General features: G+C 46.6%; 1 protein-coding gene across 2 annotated transcripts in view; it reads left to right on the top strand.

Moving 5' to 3' along the window:
* Positions 1-24,105, top strand: part of OSBPL5 (oxysterol binding protein like 5) — an 841,363-nt gene that overhangs the window by 504,846 nt on the left and 312,412 nt on the right. For both annotated transcript variants that reach the window (XM_086957869.1, XM_086957868.1), the window contains exon 7: positions 3,923-4,007. In XM_086957869.1, the coding sequence (XP_086813995.1) occupies positions 3,923-4,007 (85 nt within the window). The remainder of the gene's footprint in view (positions 1-3,922; positions 4,008-24,105) is intronic.

The raw sequence follows: 24,105 nt of genomic DNA, 5'->3' as shown, positions 1-24,105 counted from the left end.
CCTTGTGTATGAACCGAACTGCAACTTAATGGTGCAATCCCGAGATTTCTACCGGTTTGGTGGACGAAGTTACGTTGTGTTGCAGTTTGCGGCCTAGACCAGCTTGGAAGCCGGGGTCTGGAGTACTGGCCCAGCCGGGTCTCGGTTAAACAACATCGGCTGTGATCGTGGGACAGGGTCCGGTCTACCGAAGTGGAAGTTTTTTTTTTTTTTGGACCGAAGTTGACGGCGATTGGCTGAGTCGGTAACATCGAAGGAGGGGTGACGATGGACAACCGAAGCGGTGGGCGGGGGTCCCTGGCCCGGTGGCCCGGTCTGGCCCCGCCGGTGCTCGCTGGGTTGAAATCTCCGCCTGCGGTAGCTGAGTCCAGATTGATATTGAACCGATCGATAAGTCCCCCTCTGCCGTTGTCCGTTCCATATCTATCTGTTCCCCCCGGGGAGACCGTGCTCTCTGGGGCCATGAACATGACTGAGACTGACCGAGGAGTGGTGGAGCGGACTGAGAGTGACCCATCACTACGAACTGTGCTGGCATCCATCGGGTCACTTCATGATTGTGTTGAAGCCCGCATTCACAAAATGATGGAGCGTTTGTCTGAAATCGGGCGGAGTGGACCGGACCCTGCTCCACTACAGGCAATGAAAACACTCGGGACCCCCAAGATGGCCACGTTGTTGGAAGAAGCAGACCCCGAACTGTGGGAGGTGCCGGAGCCTCAGACCAATGGATTGTCTGGCCAACGATCGTTGATGTTTAAGGAAGGATTGCTAGGTGCTCCCCTTCCGGAGTCTTTTGATGGGAACTGTTGTTGGCTACACGTCTCTCCCCCATATATCGGTATCACTAAGATGGCGGACGAAACGAAGCTGGGAGTACATAATGGCGAGGAGAGTTTCTAGACTTGATGGTGTTCTCAGCGCTTTCATCTCTCTGCTACATCTCGATTTGAACTTTGATGCATCTTTCTCAGGTTCTGACTATCCTGTGGAGGCGACAGTTTGTCCGGAAGGGGCTCGCACGTCTGATCGGACGGGTCAAGGATGAGACTGAGTGGCTGGGTTTAGCATTGAATCTTGCTGGACGAGCGGTTTGCTATCATGATGAGTTTGGGAGGTTGGGTGGTGTTTAAAGTTTCCCCTGTCGCGATACGTATATGCGGCTTAATAGACTTCTTGACCTTAGTTTGGGGATTCTTGGTTCTGGCGGGGAGGAGGGGGGGACCGGGAGCATGTATGAATATGCCCTCCTCCACTTTCTCTTTCTTCTTTTACAACTTAGTTAGTTGGGGCGACAGGCACACTGCCAGTTGGGGTTAGGCAATAGCCTATGCAGGGGTGCAGGGTTTTTTTTTTTTAATTTTGTCTTTGGTTCTTGTTTTATGGTTTCTTTTTCTTCACTCTCTCTTCACTTTCTTTATAAGTATAGCTGATGGAATATCCTGACTTCGATCGTTTTCTAATATCTGGTGATCATGCTTCAGTTATTATTCTGACTGTTCTGGGTAGATAAGCTCCGAGGACTGGCGCTTAACGTGGATCGTATAGTGTACTGTCACATATCCTGCTTCCCACATGTAAGCGTAGGCGTCTCAACTGTTTTTGCATTTGTTTGTCTATATCCTGTTTTCTGCCTGTTTACCTCATTATTGTACCGGAATGCTTGGCACCCGATATGTTTATTTCCTTTTTGTTTTAAAATAATAAAAGATTTACAAAAAAAAAAAAACAATGTTATTTAACATTTCATAAGTGATGTTTATGTAATGTATGATGGGGCAAAGGTTATTGTTTGTTTGCCTAACCATAACTGGTGAATTTCTGGGTGTTGTAAGTTTGGTTTTGTAACCATACCTGCACATTGGCTGAGTTTTTTCAGTAATTTGCTGAGTTTTTTTAATTTTTTTATATACGTTATGGTCTTATAACCAAATGTAGCAATAACCTTACTTCAAACTTGGTTTTTTTCAACTACATTTACCAAACAAAAAAAATACAAATCAATGGTAAGCATAAGAAGAGGAAATGAATTAGCAAAATAAGCAAGTTTTCAAGATTTTGTCATATGTGAGTGTCAGTTTTGAGATAGAGCAATGTGCTGTTCCACAGATTAAAGCCTAAAAATCTGTAGAGAATGCCCTCAAGTGTGTGAACTCTTACAATTAGGTATGAACAGCAGGAGGTTGGCTATAGAGTGCAGGTTTCTACCAGAAATGTAGCTTCTAAACTGGTCACGTAGACATGATTTCTCTATGTGGATCTCGTGCATAAGGCAGAGGGCTGTAAAGGAGACCCTCCACCTGACCAGGAGCCTCTAGAGTTGAGTACTGGCTTCTGCAGCTGGTCATATATTTTGAGGAGTGCACCTGTCTGCAGTGCAAACATCTAGATTTTCTGCAGTTTGGCTATACTGCTGTAGAGTAGTCCAAGATGTTACAATAATCTATTCTGGACAGGATACACACAGTGACTGTTTGTGCATGTAGTTCAGATGGCAAGAATGGAAAAACCTTGCCTAGACTCCTTAATCTGCTTGGTGGGGAGACTTCATTCATATGTTGATCTAAGCAGGAGGTTAATAACGGCTGTAGTTCCTAACTATGTGATTTTTTCTGTGGGTGAAGTGGTTTCACCCCAGGAACACAGCCAGAGGCAGTGTTTTCTGCCTGGCTGAATCATTGCCAAGAAATATGATTTCAGTGGTGTTGGCATTCAATAGACATGTAGGTGTTGATTCCTTGTAGACACGCTATCAGACTGTACTCCTATTTGGTCGGCTTGATGGTCAAACACGGCTATTACAGGTGTTGTCAGTGTAGGACACAGCAGCTAGGCAGCCACAGGATCTAATTAGCTCGATACTAGCTTTACATATGCATTAAATGGCGTAATCCGTAATGGCGTAGATCCTTGAGGAACTCCATATTTGACATGGTGTGGCGTAAGGCTGCAGTCTTGGTCCTCAATAATGCAACTGTTCTTAAGATCCCCTAATTGTCGAGCTGCAACTAACAATGGAATGGTCAACTGTGTCAAACACCTGGGAGGGGTCCCGAAGGATCAAGACAGCAGGGCCCCCTGGGCAGTAGAGTCCCCTTGAGCCACAATTGATCTAAGTTCGTCTGGGGTGAATGCTACGGTTATTTCTCTTCTAACCTGCTCTGAATCCAAGCTGGCAAAGATCTAGATTGCATGTCTTTTGTATAGGTTGAGCAAGCTCGTTTTCATGTTGCTGATTTTCGTAGAATGATTAATGCAAAATAAAAACAATTGCGCCATTCCTCTTGGAAAGTGTGGTGATAATTTTGCAGTGTTACGTTTGAGGCACTAAGTTAACGACACCAGCATTTCTCCAATGAACAAAAGGATACTATTGATGATAACATATTGCTACCAGTACTACAGCAATCACTGCCTAATTGGGCCATGGCTACAAACAGTTCAGCGTTCTTCCAATTGTCAGATCCTGTTCAGTATCCTAGTCTCGACCAAATAAACGGAAAACACGTCTAGAAATCTAGCCAATTTACTTTGAAGAAAGGAAAATGTCTTTGTTAGCATAATACTTATTAGGTGGCAGTTCTTCACTGACAAAAAATGGCACAGTTGTTACCGCAGGTGGTTCGGTCCCATCCACAATGTGCGCAAAGGGGGAGCATACCACTAATTTTCCCCACTAGTTGTCCTTATCTCCATAGAGTAATTTGTGGAAAGATCATCAGAAGTTTTAGGTGACTTTCTTACAACTGCTTACAGTTCATACTCGATTTCAGGATTTTTCTGGGAATTGCTGATTTATTTTGTAACAGGACTACTTGTAATGATAACATATGTGATAACTTGTTGTGCACACTGAAGTGTCACATCATGTAATAAAAGTCCAGCAATTACCTCAAATGAATGCTTATTTTTTTAAATGCAGGGTCCCAAAGGTGAAAATGTAGGCTCCATCACCCAGCCCCTTCCCAGCAGCCACCTCATCTTCCGAGCATCTTCAGACTCAGACGGTAAGTTTCTTAATGCCTTCTAAGAAAACAATTAAACCTAGCTGGTAATGGCAAGGATTACGTAGAAAGTGATCCGGATCTGTCTATGAACTAGGATACCGAGGTTCCAACACAAACAGGTGAAAATAAAATGTATTGATACTAGAATGTAACAATATTTCTGCACATTTTAAAAACATATTCTTACTATTCTGATCTCCATCTGTGAATATAATAGGGATGTTAATATCAGAACTCGTGGCTCAGAGTAGAGGCCCAAGGCTAAATCCTTTTTTGTTAGAACTCGATTATAATAGATCTGTGATGTCACTGACCATGTCATGATTGATGTAATATGTGCGAACCTAAGCAGTGCATTGCAGGGGGCGCGAGTTATAGTTAGCTATGCTGAATTTAACTGGTTTTGTACAAGTGAAACCTAAGCCGAACTACAACGTCCCTATAACCTTTTTTTTTTTAATACATTTCTAAGTTTTTTTCAATTGTTATTGTTATATGCATTTGCAGCGCGCTCAGCTACTCCAAAGAGTGTCTGGGCTCGAAACCTGAGAGGATCATGTGCCAGAGTTAAAAACAAGAAGGTTTTCAGCTTTTTCTTAAAAGTACAGGAATCTTGGATGCTGCGAAGAGCCAATGGCACTGCGTCCCAACCAGAGCGGCATTCCGGACAAGGGAGCATCTGCCAAGCCTTTGACAAAAGAACTAGGGGATCTGAGCAAGTAATTGGGAGGAGGAACGCAGCTGTCTAGCAAGGACATACAAGAAGAACCTCTTTTGTAGATAACTGGGCCCCCAGCCATACAGGGCACTATGGGCAATCAACAGGATTTTTTAAAATCTAATCTGCACCTTCATAGGAAGCCAATGCAGGTAGCGCCGATGAAGGCACACACAACTCCTTCTGGGGAGGTCCAACAGGAGGCAGGCCGCAGAGTTCTGCACTACCGGAAGCTTGTTCAACAGATAGCCAGGGGTCACAACATACAGCGCATTATCGTAGTCCAGGCAGGAAAAGATCACAGACTGAACCACGGTTTCCCTTGCAGCCTTTGAAAGAAGAGGGAAAAACTTCCTCAGCATTTTTAAAATGCCAAAGCAGGAACCAGCCAACTTCTTAATCTGGGTTGAAAAGGTTAAGTTCTACTCAAACCATACACCCAGATTCTTTACGGCGATGCCCAACAAGCATGGCAAGGGAAACCCTGCAGGCCATAGTAGCTCCCTGAAATTGGTCGGGAATTTGCCATACAAAAGTATCTCAGATTTCTCCTCACTACACTTCAGCTGGGCCTGAGCCAGCCAGCAAAAAACAGAGAGTAGGCAATGTTGGGCAGAGAAGAAATGTAAATTGATACTTGTATAGCGCACTACTCACCCGCAAGGGTCTCAAGGCATTTGTACGAATACCGCTGTGGAACCCATCCTGGCTTTCCCTGTGAGGCGTCCACTCCTGGGCACCCCCAAGGTGGAGGCCAGGCATCCTTAGCGTTGTGGGGGCCGTTGTGGAGATTAAGCAAGCTATTGCCCAGAGTTGCAGAGTGGGACTCCATGATTGGAATAGGCACCGAGGCGAGAATTATCAGGTCCATGGAATTTTGAGCCCAAGACCCGCCGAGGCGGGGAATTGAACCCTGGTCCCGGGCTAGACCTCTGCAATTGGGTCTGCCTCTCTAATCATTGAGCCACACTTCTCCACTCATTGAGCCACAACATCATCCCCATCCCAAGTAAACAGAAGCTGCGTGCCATCCGCATAGGCAATCACCCTACCTCCAAGCTCCTCTGCTAAGTATATCAGCGGGGTGACATAGATGTTAAAGAGGAGGGGGCTAAGGAACAAACCTCTTGGGACACCAGTGGTCACTGGCTGAGGTACAGAGGCGCAAGGTGGAAGCCAGAACTGCTGCGACTGGTCAGTCGGGAAAAAGGTAAGCCAACCTAAAGCGAAATCGGCAATGCCGATCTCCGAGAGGCGAGCAAGAAGTAGGGAGTGAGACACCATATTGTATGCCGCCGAGAGGTCCAGCATAATCAAAGCTGCCCTCCCGCCAGCATCCAAACACGGACGGATTGCCTCCGAAACCTCCAGCAGAGCAGACTCTGTGCTGTAGGATATTCCATTTCCAAACTTTAAAATCCCTGTAACCTTTGGTGGAGAAAGGAGGCCAGGGCCTCCGGCGAGTTGCTGGCATTCTTGTTTCTTTTTTTACGGGAGGGGGCCGCATGGCCACCCTTCCCTGGGATGATTTGGGCAACAGGGACTCCATCCCCCGGGTTCAGGCCTTTATTTAATCGTGGAGGTTGGGCGCATGGCCCCCATCCCCGGGCAAATTTCAGCTCCAGGAATCCCATCTCCCAGGGCCCAGCCTTTTCTTTTTCTTTTTTTTTTTAAGTAAAAGGGAGGAGTGGAGGCCAAGCGCCCCACCTCCTGTGGGATTTCTGCCCCTGGGACCCATCCCCTGGGGCCCGGCCTGCTGTGTAGGTGCCCTTATCCCACCCTTGCTCATTGCACCATCAGGATTCAAGCAAACCGGGCCGAAGACGGCTGTAATGCCAGAAACCGGTCCCCGGGAGCTTGTTTCCTTCCCAGTGTAAGAATTGGCTTTTGTAGTTTGGTTTGCCCTGTTCCCAACATGCACTGGGACAGGAACAGACTAATTTGCATACAGCCAGGTTCTGAAACTGGGATGGTGCAGTGAGCTAAAAAACGGTGTTGGATCTAGCCCTGATCTCTTGACTGGGTGAGAGCTTTCTGCTTAATTCAGAGACTCTGTCCCTCACCACCCCTTGTTGTAAATATTTTTGTCCACCCTAAGCGTGGAAGGGTATTCTCAGATGTGAGACCCTTGTTCATTGCACCATCAGGATTCAAGCAAACCGGGCCGAAGACAGCTGTAATGCCAGAAACCGGTCCCCGGGAGCTTGTTTCCTTCCCAGTGTAAGAATTGGCTTTTGTAGTTTGGTTTGCCCTGTTCCCATCATGCACTGGGACAGGAACAGACTAATTTGCATACAGCCAGGTTCTGAAACTGGGATGGTGCAGTGAGCTAAAAAACGGTGTTGGATCTAGCCCTGATCTCTTGACTGGGTGAGAGCTTTCTGCTTAATTCAGAGACTCTGTCCCTCACCACCCCTTGTTGTAAATATTTTTGTCCACCCTAAGCGTGGAAGGGTATTCTCAGATGTGAGACCCTTGCTCATTGCACATCAGGATTCAAGCAAACCGGGCCGAAGACGGCTGTAATGCCAGAAACCGGTCCCCGGGAGCTTGTTTCCTTCCCAGTGTAAGAATTGGCTTTTGTAGTTTGGTTTGCCCTGTTCCCATCATGCACTGGGACAGGAACAGACTAATTTGCATACAGCCAGGTTCTGAAACTGGGATGGTGCAGTGAGCTAAAAAACGGTGTTGGATCTAGCCCTGATCTCTCGACTGGGTGAGAGCTTTCTGCATAATTCAGAGACTCTGTCCCTCACCACCCCTTGTTGTAAATATTTTTGTCCACCCTAAGCGTGGAAGGGTATTCTCAGATGTGAGACCCTTGCTCATTGCACCATCAGGATTCAAGCAAACCGGGCCGAAGACGGCTGTAATGCCAGAAACCGGTCCCCGGGAGCTTGTTTCCTTCCCAGTGTAAGAATTGGCTTTTGTAGTTTGGTTTGCCCTGTTCCCATCATGCACTGGGACAGGAACAGACTAATTTGCATACAGCCAGGTTCTGAAACTGGGATGGTGCAGTGAGCTAAAAAACGGTGTTGGATCTAGCCCTGATCTCTTAACTGGGTGAGAGCTTTCTGCTTAATTCAGAGACTCTGTCCCTCACCACCCCTTGTTGTAAATATTTTTGTCCACCCTAAGCGTGGAAGGGTATTCTCAGATGTGAGACCCTTGCTCATTGCACCATCAGGATTCAAGCAAACCGGGCCGAAGACGGCTGTAATGCCAGAAACCGGTCCCCGGGAGCTTGTTTCCTTCCCAGTGTAAGAATTGGCTTTTGTAGTTTGGTTTGCCCTGTTCCCATCATGCACTGGGACAGGAACAGACTAATTTGCATACAGCCAGGTTCTGAAACTGGGATGTTGCAGTGAGCTAAAAAACGGTGTTGGATCTAGCCCTGATCTCTTGACTGGGTGAGAGCTTTCTGCTTAATTCAGAGACTCTGTCCCTCACCACCCCTTGTTGTAAATATTTTTGTCCACCCTAAGCGTGGAAGGGTATTCTCAGATGTGAGACCCTTGCTCATTGCACCATCAGGATTCAAGCAAACCGGGCCGAAGACGGCTGTAATGCCAGAAACCGGTCCCCGGGAGCTTGTTTCCTTCCCAGTGTAAGAATTGGCTTTTGTAGTTTGGTTTGCCCTGTTCCCATCATGCACTGGGACAGGAACAGACTAATTTGCATACAGCCAGGTTCTGAAACTGGGATGGTGCAGTGAGCTAAAAAACGGTGTTGGATCTAGCCCTGATCTCTTGACTGGGTGAGAGCTTTCTGCTTAATTCAGAGACTCTGTCCCTCACCACCCCTTGTTGTAAATATTTTTGTCCACCCTAAGCGTGGAAGGGTATTCTCAGATGTGAGACCCTTGCTCATTGCACCATCAGGATTCAAGCAAACCGGGCCGAAGACGGCTGTAATGCCAGAAACCGGTCCCCGGGAGCTTGTTTCCTTCCCAGTGTAAGAATTGGCTTTTGTAGTTTGGTTTGCCCTGTTCCCATCATGCACTGGGACAGGAACAGACTAATTTGCATACAGCCAGGTTCTGAAACTGGGATGGTGCAGTGAGCTAAAAAACGGTGTTGGATCTAGCCCTGATCTCTTGACTGGGTGAGAGCTTTCTGCTTAATTCAGAGACTCTGTCCCTCACCACCCCTTGTTGTAAATATTTTTGTCCACCCTAAGCGTGGAAGGGTATTCTCAGATGTGAGACCCTTGTTCATTGCACCATCAGGATTCAAGCAAACCGGGCCGAAGACAGCTGTAATGCCAGAAACCGGTCCCCGGGAGCTTGTTTCCTTCCCAGTGTAAGAATTGGCTTTTGTAGTTTGGTTTGCCCTGTTCCCATCATGCACTGGGACAGGAACAGACTAATTTGCATACAGCCAGGTTCTGAAACTGGGATGGTGCAGTGAGCTAAAAAACGGTGTTGGATCTAGCCCTGATCTCTTGACTGGGTGAGAGCTTTCTGCTTAATTCAGAGACTCTGTCCCTCACCACCCCTTGTTGTAAATATTTTTGTCCACCCTAAGCGTGGAAGGGTATTCTCAGATGTGAGACCCTTGCTCATTGCACATCAGGATTCAAGCAAACCGGGCCGAAGACGGCTGTAATGCCAGAAACCGGTCCCCGGGAGCTTGTTTCCTTCCCAGTGTAAGAATTGGCTTTTGTAGTTTGGTTTGCCCTGTTCCCATCATGCACTGGGACAGGAACAGACTAATTTGCATACAGCCAGGTTCTGAAACTGGGATGGTGCAGTGAGCTAAAAAACGGTGTTGGATCTAGCCCTGATCTCTCGACTGGGTGAGAGCTTTCTGCATAATTCAGAGACTCTGTCCCTCACCACCCCTTGTTGTAAATATTTTTGTCCACCCTAAGCGTGGAAGGGTATTCTCAGATGTGAGACCCTTGCTCATTGCACCATCAGGATTCAAGCAAACCGGGCCGAAGACGGCTGTAATGCCAGAAACCGGTCCCCGGGAGCTTGTTTCCTTCCCAGTGTAAGAATTGGCTTTTGTAGTTTGGTTTGCCCTGTTCCCATCATGCACTGGGACAGGAACAGACTAATTTGCATACAGCCAGGTTCTGAAACTGGGATGGTGCAGTGAGCTAAAAAACGGTGTTGGATCTAGCCCTGATCTCTTAACTGGGTGAGAGCTTTCTGCTTAATTCAGAGACTCTGTCCCTCACCACCCCTTGTTGTAAATATTTTTGTCCACCCTAAGCGTGGAAGGGTATTCTCAGATGTGAGACCCTTGCTCATTGCACCATCAGGATTCAAGCAAACCGGGCCGAAGACGGCTGTAATGCCAGAAACCGGTCCCCGGGAGCTTGTTTCCTTCCCAGTGTAAGAATTGGCTTTTGTAGTTTGGTTTGCCCTGTTCCCATCATGCACTGGGACAGGAACAGACTAATTTGCATACAGCCAGGTTCTGAAACTGGGATGTTGCAGTGAGCTAAAAAACGGTGTTGGATCTAGCCCTGATCTCTTGACTGGGTGAGAGCTTTCTGCTTAATTCAGAGACTCTGTCCCTCACCACCCCTTGTTGTAAATATTTTTGTCCACCCTAAGCGTGGAAGGGTATTCTCAGATGTGAGACCCTTGCTCATTGCACCATCAGGATTCAAGCAAACCGGGCCGAAGACGGCTGTAATGCCAGAAACCGGTCCCCGGGAGCTTGTTTCCTTCCCAGTGTAAGAATTGGCTTTTGTAGTTTGGTTTGCCCTGTTCCCATCATGCACTGGGACAGGAACAGACTAATTTGCATACAGCCAGGTTCTGAAACTGGGATGGTGCAGTGAGCTAAAAAACGGTGTTGGATCTAGCCCTGATCTCTTGACTGGGTGAGAGCTTTCTGCTTAATTCAGAGACTCTGTCCCTCACCACCCCTTGTTGTAAATATTTTTGTCCACCCTAAGCGTGGAAGGGTATTCTCAGATGTGAGACCCTTGCTCATTGCACCATCAGGATTCAAGCAAACCGGGCCGAAGACGGCTGTAATGCCAGAAACCGGTCCCCGGGAGCTTGTTTCCTTCCCAGTGTAAGAATTGGCTTTTGTAGTTTGGTTTGCCCTGTTCCCATCATGCACTGGGACAGGAACAGACTAATTTTCATACAGCCAGGTTCTGAAACTGGGATGGTGCAGTGAGCTAAAAAACGGTGTTGGATCTAGCCCTGATCTCTTGACTGGGTGAGAGCTTTCTGCTTAATTCAGAGACTCTGTCCCTCACCACCCCTTGTTGTAAATATTCTTATCCCACCCAGGGCACCCACATTTGTACAGTTGGGTACAGCGGGGGAGCCTCCAGGCCCCTGCGGTCCCTGCCACCTCCCCGCTTCCTTGACAGAGGGAGCAGCTGAACATGCAGCTCCGTCTGTGCAAATGCAATTCTGCTCAGCTTTCAGCAGGCGAGAGCATTTTCAATGCTCTCACTTGCTTCTAGCAGAGTTTGCTATGGCTTTGCGGTAGCTGTAATGCTCCCATCAAGCCATAGCAAGCTGCAATGTCCCAGGGGTGGGCATCCCGGGATATTGCAGGTTTCCAGGACCATTTATTGCTCCAGCCCCCCCTCCATTGCTGGACACTGCCCCGGGGAGGTGGTAGTCCCCAGGGTAGTGGGGGGATGCACAGCTCCCCATCTTTAGTTGTTTACATTTGCCCTGGAGAGGTGGCAATCTCTTTTAAATGTAAAGCCCCTGGAAGGTGGGGGGCCTGCTTTCAATAATGTTTAAAACCCCGGAGAGGTAGTGGTCCCAGGGGCTGCAGAGGAGGCAATACAGGCTTCCTCACACTAATTTTTCACATAGACCAGGGGAGATGGCAGGCATGGGGGATGCAGCATGGGCATCCTCCGCATCATTATAAACTGTCACCGGGATTTGGCCTACCTGGGGGTTCATAAAAAAGACGCACAGGAGATCACAGGTCTTTGTTTTTTTTTTATTGCTGCAGGTCCACCCATGAATTTGCGGCAAAATTGAATTAAAAAAATGCTTAACTCCTGGCAGGGTCCCTGTGGGGACCCCCCACCACCACCATATATGTGCGTCAGTGATTCCTACCCTCTCCCTTTTTCTTCTTTTTTTATATTTGGTGTGGGACTCAGTTTCAAGCTGAGTCCCAAGATGGCTGCTGTCACTTCCTGGTTGAAGTGTTGGCAGCCAATCAAACTTTAGCACGGGGACTTGCATCCCCCAATATCTATATTTTTTAAACTTGAATATCTCTAAAACTACTCAACAGATTTACACCAAATCACAAAAAGCACGCTTGTTGGACCAACTTGTAGCTTTCTGCCAAACTTGGTGTAATTCTGTTGAGCAGTTCGGGCTACAGCTGTGTTCAAAATCCCAATGGGAAAATGCATGGGGAAAACATGTTTTGGGGTTCCTCCTTTTTCTTTGCCTCCGTTTGTCAGTTTTCCCCGAAACGTTCAATACAGCAGCTGAACCAACATAGCGAAAGTTTAGAAAATCTAATGAGAATTTGTCAAGCAGCCCCAAAGTTATTGAACAATGCTTTTCCTATGGAAACATGGTCCTAACTATAACTTTCTACTGGCGACTGCCAGTAGGTATATATAAATTCAGCCACACCCAGGCAATAGTAATATGCACACACCAATGCATACAACCAAATTGTATTATGCACCGAGAAAAACCATGCACGTTGATTATTGCAGAGACTAGAATATTTCTTGTACACACACTCCGATTACATTTTCAGGTATGTACAACATCTATTTCCATGTAAACTGCAACTGTAGGTTATCATTGGTTCCACTTTCCTCTTTTATTCTACGGTATCACATGGAAAGGGCCATGTGGCGACTGTGTCATATTGCCTGATTACCTTCTGGCTTGTGAGTTCTAGCTATGATGCTAAGTCAGAGGAATCAGGGGGCATGGATGGTCCCACTGTGACTGTACCAAATATAACTGAGGTCAATTTGATTAGTTTGTCTCTCTAGAATTGATCCCCCTAACCTTTAACAATTGATTGTAGTCTTATGCTCTTCAACCTTTAGGTGGCAAGTATTGCTCTTTAAACTCAAGCAAACCTTATTCATGGCATAGGACATGCCCTGGGTATGTGTGGGCAAGCTATCAATTGAGCAGTGTAGGACTACCTGCTCAAAGATCGCTTGCTGATGGGCCCCTGTATTTGTTTTCCTATCTTGCTCCAGACTTGGTCAATGTGCTGCATGTCCAGAATTTTGACACCAGAATTGTTCACCATTGCATAATGCCCTTTTAGGAACCCTTGCACATCTATTCATTGGGTGTTCAGACACACAAGAGGAATGTTTACTCTGTCTAGCAGCTGTTGATCTACATTCATAGGTGATCTTTGCTATTGCCTTCACATGTGGTGAGCTACATTGCCTGGTATTACCTTTCCCATTTGATTGAAGCTCATTCGTCTGCCGCTTGCAATATCTAAATTTTTCTACCAAGCAGTATTTGCTGATGAACCGGTTGTGGTAACAGTGCCGGAAGCATCATTTGCCAGTGGTCTTGGCACACCAGCCTTGTGTAACCTGTTCTGATGCTGATGCAGCTCATTTTGATGCTTTTAGTTGAGTCAGTCTTCTGAGCACCATTGCCTTGGTTGGTGTTAATGCTACTGACGTACAAGTAGTTGATTGTGTATAGGATTTTGAGCACCCCCAATATCCTTTGTCCCATTAGTAGCAGTAAGAGGATCATTATTAGGTTGCTATTTGAATTTACCAGAGTTCTCTGTAGCATGTGAAACATTTTGATCCAAATTACTAGAATACAAATTCCATGTCCACACATGTATGAAGTTCCCTGTCCAGTGCAAAATATGATGTGCAGGTAGTGACGTTTTTGTACAGTCCCTTATAGGGCATTCCAAATTGGTGTTGCAATGTTTTGTTTGGGTCACAATATATGCATTGTTTAGTTGCTGTAACATGAAATGTAAAGAGGTTAAGGGAAGCTCACAGACACCTTCATCACCACTTGCGGAGGTCTCAGGACCACCAACATCTTCTTCACTTCCAGCATCAAGTGTCTTGTGTCCTTTTGTTGCTGCTACCGCATCCACTTTGTCCTAGACTTGCTCCAGATCCTCCTCTCCTGCTCCTGGTTCTGAGATGGCGCCTTCAAACTAATTATATCCTCCGTAAATACCTCCAGCTCCCTGTCAGAGAGTTATATTTCTATAATTTAACCACGCTGCAGTCCCACCTGAAGTCCATTTTTGCAGATGTGTTGTTTTATAAAGTTCCTGCTATTTGTTTACCTTTTTCTCTCACAACTGTGAGCACATGTCACTTCTTCAAACACTACTTGAGCTGATGCAAAATCTTTGTCTCAGATTTTTTGACAGCTAAATTTGAGATGTGTTGGGGATAAAATAAATCCTGTTGAATTTCTGATGCCTTCCCAGGTGTTATCACAAAGTTTATGAATATAATGGTCAGGGGTGGTGTGAACCCTCTGATTTAGCAGCTAGAGTGGGGGTGGGGTTCTTTATAGACCTCTTATATCAGCAACTGGACAGATAAAAGCTCACAATTAACAATTAAAGGAAGGAAGAAAGAAAGATGGGTTGATGAAAAGGGAAAGTAGGATTTACACATGGATTCATGAGTGGGTGAAATGATGAGTGTATGAGTGTGGGGGAGGATGGGTGGAAGACTGGGTGAAAGGATGGGTAGGTGAAAGGATGAGCGGGTGATAGGATAAATGGGTTTGTTAAAGGATGGATAAGTGGGTCAAAGGATTGGTGGGTGAAAGAATGGATGCAGGAGGGGGGAAAGTATGAGTAGAATGGTAGGTAAATGGTTCAGTAGATGAGTAGTTAAACAGATGGATAGATCAGTGGATGCATGGATTACAGAGTAAATGAAAATCTGACCTGAGAGCATGGATGAATGAAGGGGTGGATGGGCGAGTGAAAGGATGGCAGGTAAATGGAAATCTGAGAAGATGGACGGATGGGTGGTTGGATGAACGGATGGTAGAGTAAATAGAAATCTATGGATGTATGGGTGAAAGGATTGCAGAGTACATGGTAATCTGATGATGGATGGTTTGGTGGGTGAAAGGATGGTGAAGCAAACGGAAATCTATGGATGGATGAAAGGATTGCAGAGTATATGGAATTCTGATAATAGATGGTTTGATGGGCGAAAGGATGGCAGAGTAAATGGAAATTTAGGAGGATGGATGGATGAGTGGATGAAAGGATGTCACAGTAAATCGAAATCTGGCAAGAAAACCAAAATCCGAGAGAATGGGTAGATGGCAAAGTAAATAAAAATCTGAGAACATGGATGGATGATGAATGAATGGGTGGATGAACAAAAGAATCAACTGATAGTTGAAAGGCTTAATTGATGTATGTGTAAGTCAAATGATAGATGTATGTATGAACGGATGGAATAATGCATGCATAGAGGGATGAATGCCCTTATGGATCGATGGATGGATGCATGGAATTTCCAAGGGCTGGAGGAAATGATGAAATAAGGAATAAAGGATAAAAAATGATTTGAAGACAGAATGTAAAGGTGAAATGGTGGATATCAGTGGGTGGACAGAAGGGTGAACAAATTAATTATTAGATGATGCTAGGATGGAAGAGACAAGGGAGCTCTTCTAGGGAGGTGTGTGCTCACTTGCTTTGCTAGCTTGGTGCCATCAGACCTTTGGTTCAAATTGGGAGGGTTTTTTAATGTTCTGGCTACTCCCTCAATAATGGTAATATCGTTACTCCAACCAGAGGTACTAGGGAATTCACATTTTGAAGCATCTATTTCCTCCTTACAGTACGAGTCATAGTTGAATTAAATATATGTGTCGTAAAACATGTTTTGCAAGCATATGTAAATGTTTTCGTTCAGATGAGAGAAAGCAATAATTAGATAAATAGTACCAAAATCTTATTTTATCGAGCAACGGATTTCTCAGGTGGGGGGTCATTGCTAATAACAGTAGTTATCTTCTGATTATTCCATTTATGTTGATAGTTTGGTGATTACTTTTGTCTTCACTCAGAAGTTCCAGTAATAACACGACTGCATGCACAGTAAAGCAAAAATAGATATCTGTCAGAAATAACAGGCTATGCTGTCTGCTAATCATCTACCATTAATTTAGGCTTATTGTCAGTCAGTTTCCAAATATTATTTTGCCGTTTTGCAGATGCAGTCTATTTTTATATGTTTTGCTTTTTTGTATTGAGTAGAGGTGTTTGTTTTCCTCGTTGCATTACTGTCTGCACTTCATCTCAGTAAATGGAATATTTACGTGAATGTATGCTTCGTTAACTCTAAACAGGCTGCATGTGGCTGACTCTGGGCCTTTCTTGTGTATTAATTTTGTTCAATTTTTTCTTCTGAGTTTGTTGTGTTGACATAAGGTCTGGCACTACTAAAGCTGCCTGTAGCAGGTTGTAAAACGATACAGTCCTTACAAAACATAACGTGTCAGCTGGGCATAACTTATTTTCTCCAGAAATGCCAATATATTAAAAAGAAGTAGGATACTTGGACAAAGATTGATTTAGTGATAACCCTTTCATGATACTTATCCCAGATGCAATATAAATTATTAACCTTTTGCACCAATTACATTTTCTTAAAAGACAGGTTAACAAGAGCAGTTTATTCCCATACAAATCCTTAGATTTCTCTGAGCTCCTTCCTCATTGCGTGGTAATATTGTAACCCCTGATACCAGTCAATGAGTCCACCTTCCGCAGGACCCTTGATTGCCAAAATCCTGTTTAAGTTGGGACTTTCACCTAACAAGTTCCTTGGGATCCCATCAATGGCTTCTGTATTGCCAAAGCAAATCCCCTTGCGTTTCAAAGCGGTGGGACCTCAGGAGTCTACCAACAGCTTCCAGATACCAGACAGATCTGTCCGGTCCAGAGAATCTGTCTATTATGGCCACCTCGCGACAACCATGCGGTTGAAAATCATCCATCTTACAATTTTAACAGTTGTGATTCTGCCTCAGATGTGGGTCCCAGCAAATTAGTAAGGGCCTTGAAACAGAAGAGAAGAGCTTGAAATTGTCCACGTTACTAGTTAGTAATCTTGGCACTAGCTTTAGCCCATTGCTAAGTAAATGGAGGTGTCCAAGTCACTGTCCGTATCTTCTGGGTCTTTTATTTGTCCTAAGACTGAATGTTATGGGCAAATCCTTCAAGTCCAGGTAGTTGCTTGTCACCATAGTTGCACAGTAAATCCATGAAAATCCTGGACATGGCTAGATCTATTTCCAGGAATGCAAATGTATATTCCATTGATATATTATGCTTTCGACAACCCATTTTCTGACCCTGTACAGCTCTTCACTGCCTTTTGTTTAGGTTTGCACTATACAAATACCACATACATACAGACAAACAAACATAAATACTCCCATACATACAAGAAAAAGCCTTAACAGAAGGTATAAGTTTGCTGCTGTGGCATAGCATGGTGTCTTCCTGAAATGGGTTTAGAATAATACCTACTGTTTCATTATGGCTCCAGCCTACTGAAACTATTCAAACTCTGCCCTGTATGTTCGGCTGAAAACAAATCAATATTAACACAATTCCCAAGCAATATTTAATTTTGACAGCAAGAACTGTTGATTACTTATATTTCTAATGATTCCATTTACTTGTACCTGTTCACAAGCCTGCTTCTCGAATGTATTGTTTTTTTAAATACCTCTATTTTTTTTTCTGTATAAAATAAAAAAATGTGTGGAATGCTTTGTTCCGTACATCAGGAATATTACACCTAAACAGCATAATTAGGTGCAATTGTTGTACCACTTGAAAATCGAAAAGAGCGAAGCCACATCAAACAACCATCACATAAACACATCAGGGTTTGAGGATACAGGGTTAGTGAATAGCATACACGTTTGAGTCAAAACGTCTAAGATAAATATAGAGCCATATTTGTAAAGTTTGTGGCGCGGGCGGGTACAGCAAGTCACCTTGCTGGAGTGCCCTGCGTCACAGGTAACGGCAGGAATGTGCCTGTATTATTCAAATCCTGTGCATTCCCGTCCTTTTCCCTTGCCATTTTGATAACCTAGCACCAACGCAGGCACGCTTGCATATGGTACAAGAATGCCTGTTTTGTAGGCAGGATTGTTTTTGTGCAGGAAGGGGCACCTTACTGCATAAAAACAATCCTGAGATGCTTTTTCCTCTTTCTATGTGTGCTGCAGAATGCATAGAAAGAGGACATGATGAGGAGAAAGAAAGGCCCAAGAAGCAGGTCACCATAGTGAGCGGTAATCATCTAACTGTTATGTCAATTATATTATGTACCAGAAATGACCAGTGTATTTGGATAGAAGAACATTACCACAACATACGAAAAATTTGTGCTTATTGCTCTGCATCTAGGCCACCTATCCAGAGTCCCCGGGACATTTTGGACAAATGTGCGGGAGCAAGGTACGAGTAATGAAGGTAATTCTCGTATTTTGTTGGTATGGTAATCACAATCAGCAGCACACATGAAAACCCTCAGTTATATGGAGGGATTTACCCTCTGAACTCAGGAAAGGGTTACAAGCTAATTGATGTACAAAAAGGGGCAACTTTTGATTTGCAGTAAGTTTATTGTATAGTTAGTTAAAACCATAAACATGGTATTTGGAAGTCATGTTTAAACTACTTAACTTTCAATTCTAAATATGAAGAATCTCCATAAAAATAAAATACATTAAAAACAACACTACATAGTAAAGATTACCACATAGATAAAGGTACTGGATGTCAGCTGCCCTAGCCTGACATTACAGAAACTAAAAGCAGTAAGTCATAGGGACTACTCATACGGCGTTGTTTGTCTTGCTGCCATTAGTTTTTATCAGTAAACACTAAAAGAGCCATGCCATCATCCATGAACTATATAAAACGTGCTGCCAGCGCTGGTGGGTCCTCTTTTAGGCTAAAACGACGGCTTGCAAATGGCTGTGAATGTGATACTGTAGGAGTAATGGTTTCCACCATTTCCTCTGCTGAGGGAGTAGTGCAGAACATGTGGCCACTTCATGTGCCAGAGATTCTACTTTATAGTTGCATAATTTGCCTTATGCCTTCTTCAAGACCCACGGCTAAAAATTAGCAATTTCTATTTAATATACACGGAAGTGGAGAATAGGGACAGCTATGTGAAAAAACATTCCTAGGTGTTAATAACGAGCTATGCATGGTATATTTCTCTTGCTAAATGGTGTTTCTGATATTCCATAAAGGAAATCGCTTTATATTGTCTGTTAACAAGGGCTTTAAAGAATGCTTTTGTGGTAGATGCATCCCAGCCCTATACTACTGATGGTCTACGGAGTATTAGATCTAAAAGAATTATCTTCCATTGGTTTGCCCAAGTCTAACAAATGTTGCCTTTTATAATAAAGCTTTGAAAGTACTCCTTTTGAGCGGGCCTTAAGGAACGGCAGCATATGAAAGCTGCTTTCAATCCTCTGGATTGCTTCAGTAGTTTGGATTTTAATGTGGTTTGTGCCAGTGAGACATTGTCCCTGAAACAAAATGGTTTAGCAGTCCCAAACCCTGCATCCCAGAGTTTACGACTGATAATAAATTCTGCTGTGCTCACCTGATTTTGCAATTTGGAAAATGGGTTTAGAAATTCATATCGAATTCAATTGCACCTTGGAAACGGCTGGTTAATGGTATTTGGTTCAATTTGCGAGTAGGTAATATATATGTGTGAAAGGTGGGCTGCAAACAGCCCCATGCAATACTTCAAGGCTTTATTCAAATGATCAAGCTCAGGTCGCATGTAGTATTACCAGGAGCAGCTCGTGCAGGTAAGAGTGGTGAGGCCGGGGCGAGGGAATTGGATTCGACAAACGATACTGAGGGAAAATTAAATAAATAATTAATTTTCCCTCGACGTCTTTCGAAATCTCCCCACCTGGCCCCACCGCTCTTACCTGCATGGGCCGTGGCTGGGTATTACACTAGTCGCAAACAACGGTTGCAATTTGGGACCAGTATTTTTGCAACCGATGTGGACATTCGTGGACTGACCTATGAGCTATTATGTCAGTTCATAGAATTGTGAATTGCAGTAGATTGCAATCCCACCTTCTTCATTCGTAGTGGAAACAATCGCCCTGATGGTGGCCTTCAAGAGTCAGCAGATCACCATGTCTGTGATTGTGTTTAAATAAAGAAAACGTTTTTTGTAATACAACCCGTTTTCCTTCTAGGAAACAGGACTGTGTTTGGAAAAAAGTTTTCGGAGACAGTTAGTAGTGGTCCCTTAGACTACCTCCTACTCTAGTTGAAACAATTATCAACATTCACGTAGGGAAAGGGTACAAACTGGACCCCTTCACTTTTGCGAACGGGTTACCACCCCAGCTTGGTTTGTGATCAGAATACCAGTCACACACCCTTGATATACATTACTGTTGTAATCTATTGGTCTCTTCCTCCTTTAATTCCCCCCTTCCTTCCTGCCTCCTTCCCCCCTTCCTTCCTGCCTCCGATTGTCCCAACATTCCATCTCTGCTTCCAGTGAGGTTGTGGAGAGTGTTCTGAGGGACTGAGAAGCAGTTCTGTTACTGCCTTGGTGGTGTACTCAATAAAACTTGAAGTAATCTTACCTGCCTTTGACTTCGTAACACTGGTGACGAGCGCTGCGTGGGGGCAGCTACACCACCATCCCTAGCTGTTCACAGCGGTGTCCAGTTCCCAATAGGGCTTTGGGGAGGGCGGCCGACCAGCGGGAGGCCTGCCCCACCCGGGGGGTTTTGGGGCCGGGGATGGGGGGGTAGTGCCAGCACCGTCCGTGGGCTGGTTTTTAGTGGGTTGGTAGCCTTGGGCTGGGGGCGGGCATTTTTGGGCTGCTTTTGAGCTGGTGCCCCCTAAAGCCGGCCATTTCTTGTTTGCAGGCCTCCATTTCGTTTTGGTGTCACACAAAATTATTTTGGGCCCGGGTGCGGTGGTTGTCGGCGGGGGGGGGTGTTTGGGGGTGTCTGTATTGGGGCCGGGAGTAGCAGTGATCGGTGGAGCAAGGAGCGGCACGCATCGAGGCACCGCAGGGCTTGGACGAGGTGGGCCTGCCGGACTGGTGCGGCCCGACGTGGTGGTAGGGCCGCTGCGGCGCGCTGCTGGCAACGCCGCGGCGGCCGGTTTGGTGGTAGCGTTGACGAGTGCGTGACATAGGTAGGTGGTGGGGGCAGCGCTGGGCCTGGTTGGAGGGCGGCGCGGTCGGGCCACGGCCGGGATGCGGGCAAGGGTGTGGGGGGCGAACGTGTGGTGGCAGAGGCGGCTGAACTTCCTTGACATTACGGGGCGGGAGGGGGCCGGGGAGGCCCCGCGGTGGGGGGGCTCACGGACGGGAGGGCGGGGTTGGAAGATGCGGATGGTGTGGTGGGGCTTGGCGTGGGGAGGGCAGGGGTGGGGGACTTCCCTAGTTCTGGAGGAGGCGGAACGGAAAGGAGGGTTGGTGGGGTCCCCGGGCGGAGGTGAGCTGGGTGGGGCCTCGCAGGGGTGGGGGGGTGGCACCAAGGGATGGCAGAGGTCGAGTGCCTTGGGGAGAGGGTGGGGCGGGGGGGAGCGGTTTTGCGGCGAGTGTGCGATGGGGGTTCGATTTGGGGAGGGAGAAGGGTGTGGGGGGGCGGCTGGTCGGCCGGGGGGGAGCTTCGAGTGTCGGGGGGAGGCGGTGTCCAGCGGGGGGGGGGGCAGGGTCTGGGTGGAAGGGGTTTGCGGCGAGGGGGGGGCATTCTGGGGGGGAGGGGAGGTTTGTTTTCCCGGCATGCTGGACCCCATCCCTGGTGCTGGGCTGGGACGCAGAAGTAGGCGCTCGGGAGAGCAGCATGCGGCTCCACGCGGCCGAGAGGATGGGCCGGCACTGCCTGGTGTGGGCGGTCGCGCTCCCACGAGGGACCAGTCTTGAAAGCGCGACGAGAAAGGGAGGTGCGCCCCCGCCACCCCCACCCGAAGGGTCGGTACGGCCGCCGGGGCTTGGATACGTGGAGAATTATGGACTTATTTATTGCATTTTATTATGGACTTATTTATTGCATTGTGATGGCGCAAACTTTGACCAAGGGTGTTTGAGCTTTTCTTGATGAGAATGGACTTGATACGGGGGTTAGTACAGGGGAACGTTGGCATAAGGTACGTTCTAGTACAGGAGGTGTATAGCAATGCAAGAGGTGGTGATACGGGGGGTAGCAAAGAGGTGCGGATTGTGAGGCACCGTTTTCTGTTCATGAGGCGGAGTGGAAATCGTGGGCGAACAACATGCATGAGGTGGTGATACAGGGGGGTAGTACAGAGGTGAGGATTGTGAGGCACCGTTTCTGTTCATGAGGCGGAGTGAAAATCGTGGGAGACTAACATTCAGGAGGGGGTGATACGGGGGTAGTACAGAGGGGCGGATTAGGAGGCACCGTTTTCTGTTCAGGCAGGGTAAAGGTGAATTGTATGGCAGCGTTTCAATCCTTGAGGTGAAAGTGACACTTGTGGGCAAACATCGGGCAGGAGACGGCAGGCGGTGCATGCAGGGGAGGGGTGGGAGGATGCGGGGGGGACAGAACATAGGAATGTATTGTGGGGCAACTGGGGGGCTAAAGTGACTCTTGTGGGCAGACGGCATGAAGGAGACGGCGAGCGGTGCGTTACGGGAGATGAGTGGTATGATACGGGGGGCAGTACGGAGGAGCGAATGGTAAGGCAGCGTTTTGAGACAGGGGGGGCGACAGTGACAATCGTGGGCAAACGACGTGCAGGAGGTGGCGAGCGGTGTGTTTCTGGTAAAGTGGCATGAGGCGGGGGCAGAATGAAGGGTTGACTTGTAATGCGCCGTTGCAGCGTATGAGACACAAGGTGATCGTGGGCAGGCCACGGGCATATGGTGGCAAGCGGTGAGTTACAGGGGACAGTGGCATGTTGGGTGGGCGGTACGTAGGAACGAAGTGTGTGGCGCCGTTCTGTACATGAGGTGACAGTGACATCCGTTGGCGAATCATTGGCGAGAGATGGCAAGCGGTGCGTGCGGGCACAAAGGGGTCTGGGGTGCAGGTTGCGGGAGCGGGCAAGCAGTGAGGAGAGGTGGGATATGGCACTGCAGGACGGGCACTCGAATGCGGGGACGGGATTTCCGTGGGCAGACGTGGCACTTGTGCGGGTACGGAGGCCAGCATATTGTACTGGTAGCTCTCGGTGTGTTCCAGGGGACCTGTGCAGCGGGCGGGTTCCGGACAGTTCCGATCTCGGGTGACGGGGTTTTATGGCATTCTGGGCAGCTCGCAGCTCTTCCGTACTCTGTTGGTGGGGTACCGCTTTGACGGGGCGAATTCGGGGACAAAGCATGGCCCAGGGGCTATAGGTGGCCATTAGAGAGTAGTAGAGAGTATTAGCAGTGATTGACAGTTAGTAGAGAGTGACTAGTTTAGTATTGGAGGTATACTTGAATAGAGTAGAGTGGGATTGAGTTGCAGGCAATAGTAGTTAGTGAGTAGTGTAGATTAGTAGAGAGTAGTTTAGAGTGTGTAGTGGATAGTGTGGAGACGAATTGTAGGATGTGCAATGCCATTGGTGGCGTGTAATTAGGAGGTTGGGAGTGGAATTCTTTGGCGTGGTGTGGAATATTCTGTTTTGTGATGTGGAATTATAGGGCATGGATTAGAATTATGTGGCCTGGAATTGAGTGGCATGGTGCGGAACTGTGGGTAAATCATAAGAAAGTGAGTTTATCATTCCTGGTTGTGTGGGACTCTTGTGCTCTGTTTGCTAAACCACATGGTTTTGATCCCAACCCCCTTGTCAATTTTAAGATGCAATATCCACGCATGTATGGGTAACAGGTAGATTTCTTTAACATAAGTACAGGTGATGCTGCTTGAGCGAATTTAAAACTCTGTTCTGAGAGTTGGAAGTATTTAGCAATGGAGGAGTCCTAAGCCTAGGGGCATGTTGTGTTGGGGGCAAACCTCAGCGCAAGAAGGCTGCTTTGAGGCGCCCAGGGAATGGGCTGTCTGCTGGCCATAGCTTCAGGGGTTGGCTTTGTATGATAATTACTTAAACAATACGTGTATATTAATTTCATAATGATTATTTTAGGTCCTCTCTGTACCTTTTGGCAATTTTAGTGCTAGGTCACGGTCGATCTATAGACTGCAAGAACTCTTCAATAGAATGCCCTTTGTGTAGTGTGCAGTAGAGGATGCAATAGATATTGTAGGTGGATTCAACAATCACACAGCGCTTCTGCATTCTTAGGCACCTGGCAAGCTAAACACTGAGAAAGGCTCTGTGTCAGGCCTTTAGCCCTGTCCAAATGATTCATTGTGTCAGACTGAATTCCTGTTTCTGGGCTTTTAGAATTCTAGAGTTTGCTTCAGAATCTTTT

Source organism: Lissotriton vulgaris, chromosome 2_1 (assembly GCF_964263255.1).
Source record: "Lissotriton vulgaris chromosome 2_1, aLisVul1.2, whole genome shotgun sequence".
Classification (NCBI taxonomy): Eukaryota; Metazoa; Chordata; class Amphibia; order Caudata; family Salamandridae; genus Lissotriton; species Lissotriton vulgaris.
This window is presented reverse-complemented; position numbering and strand designations above follow the sequence as displayed.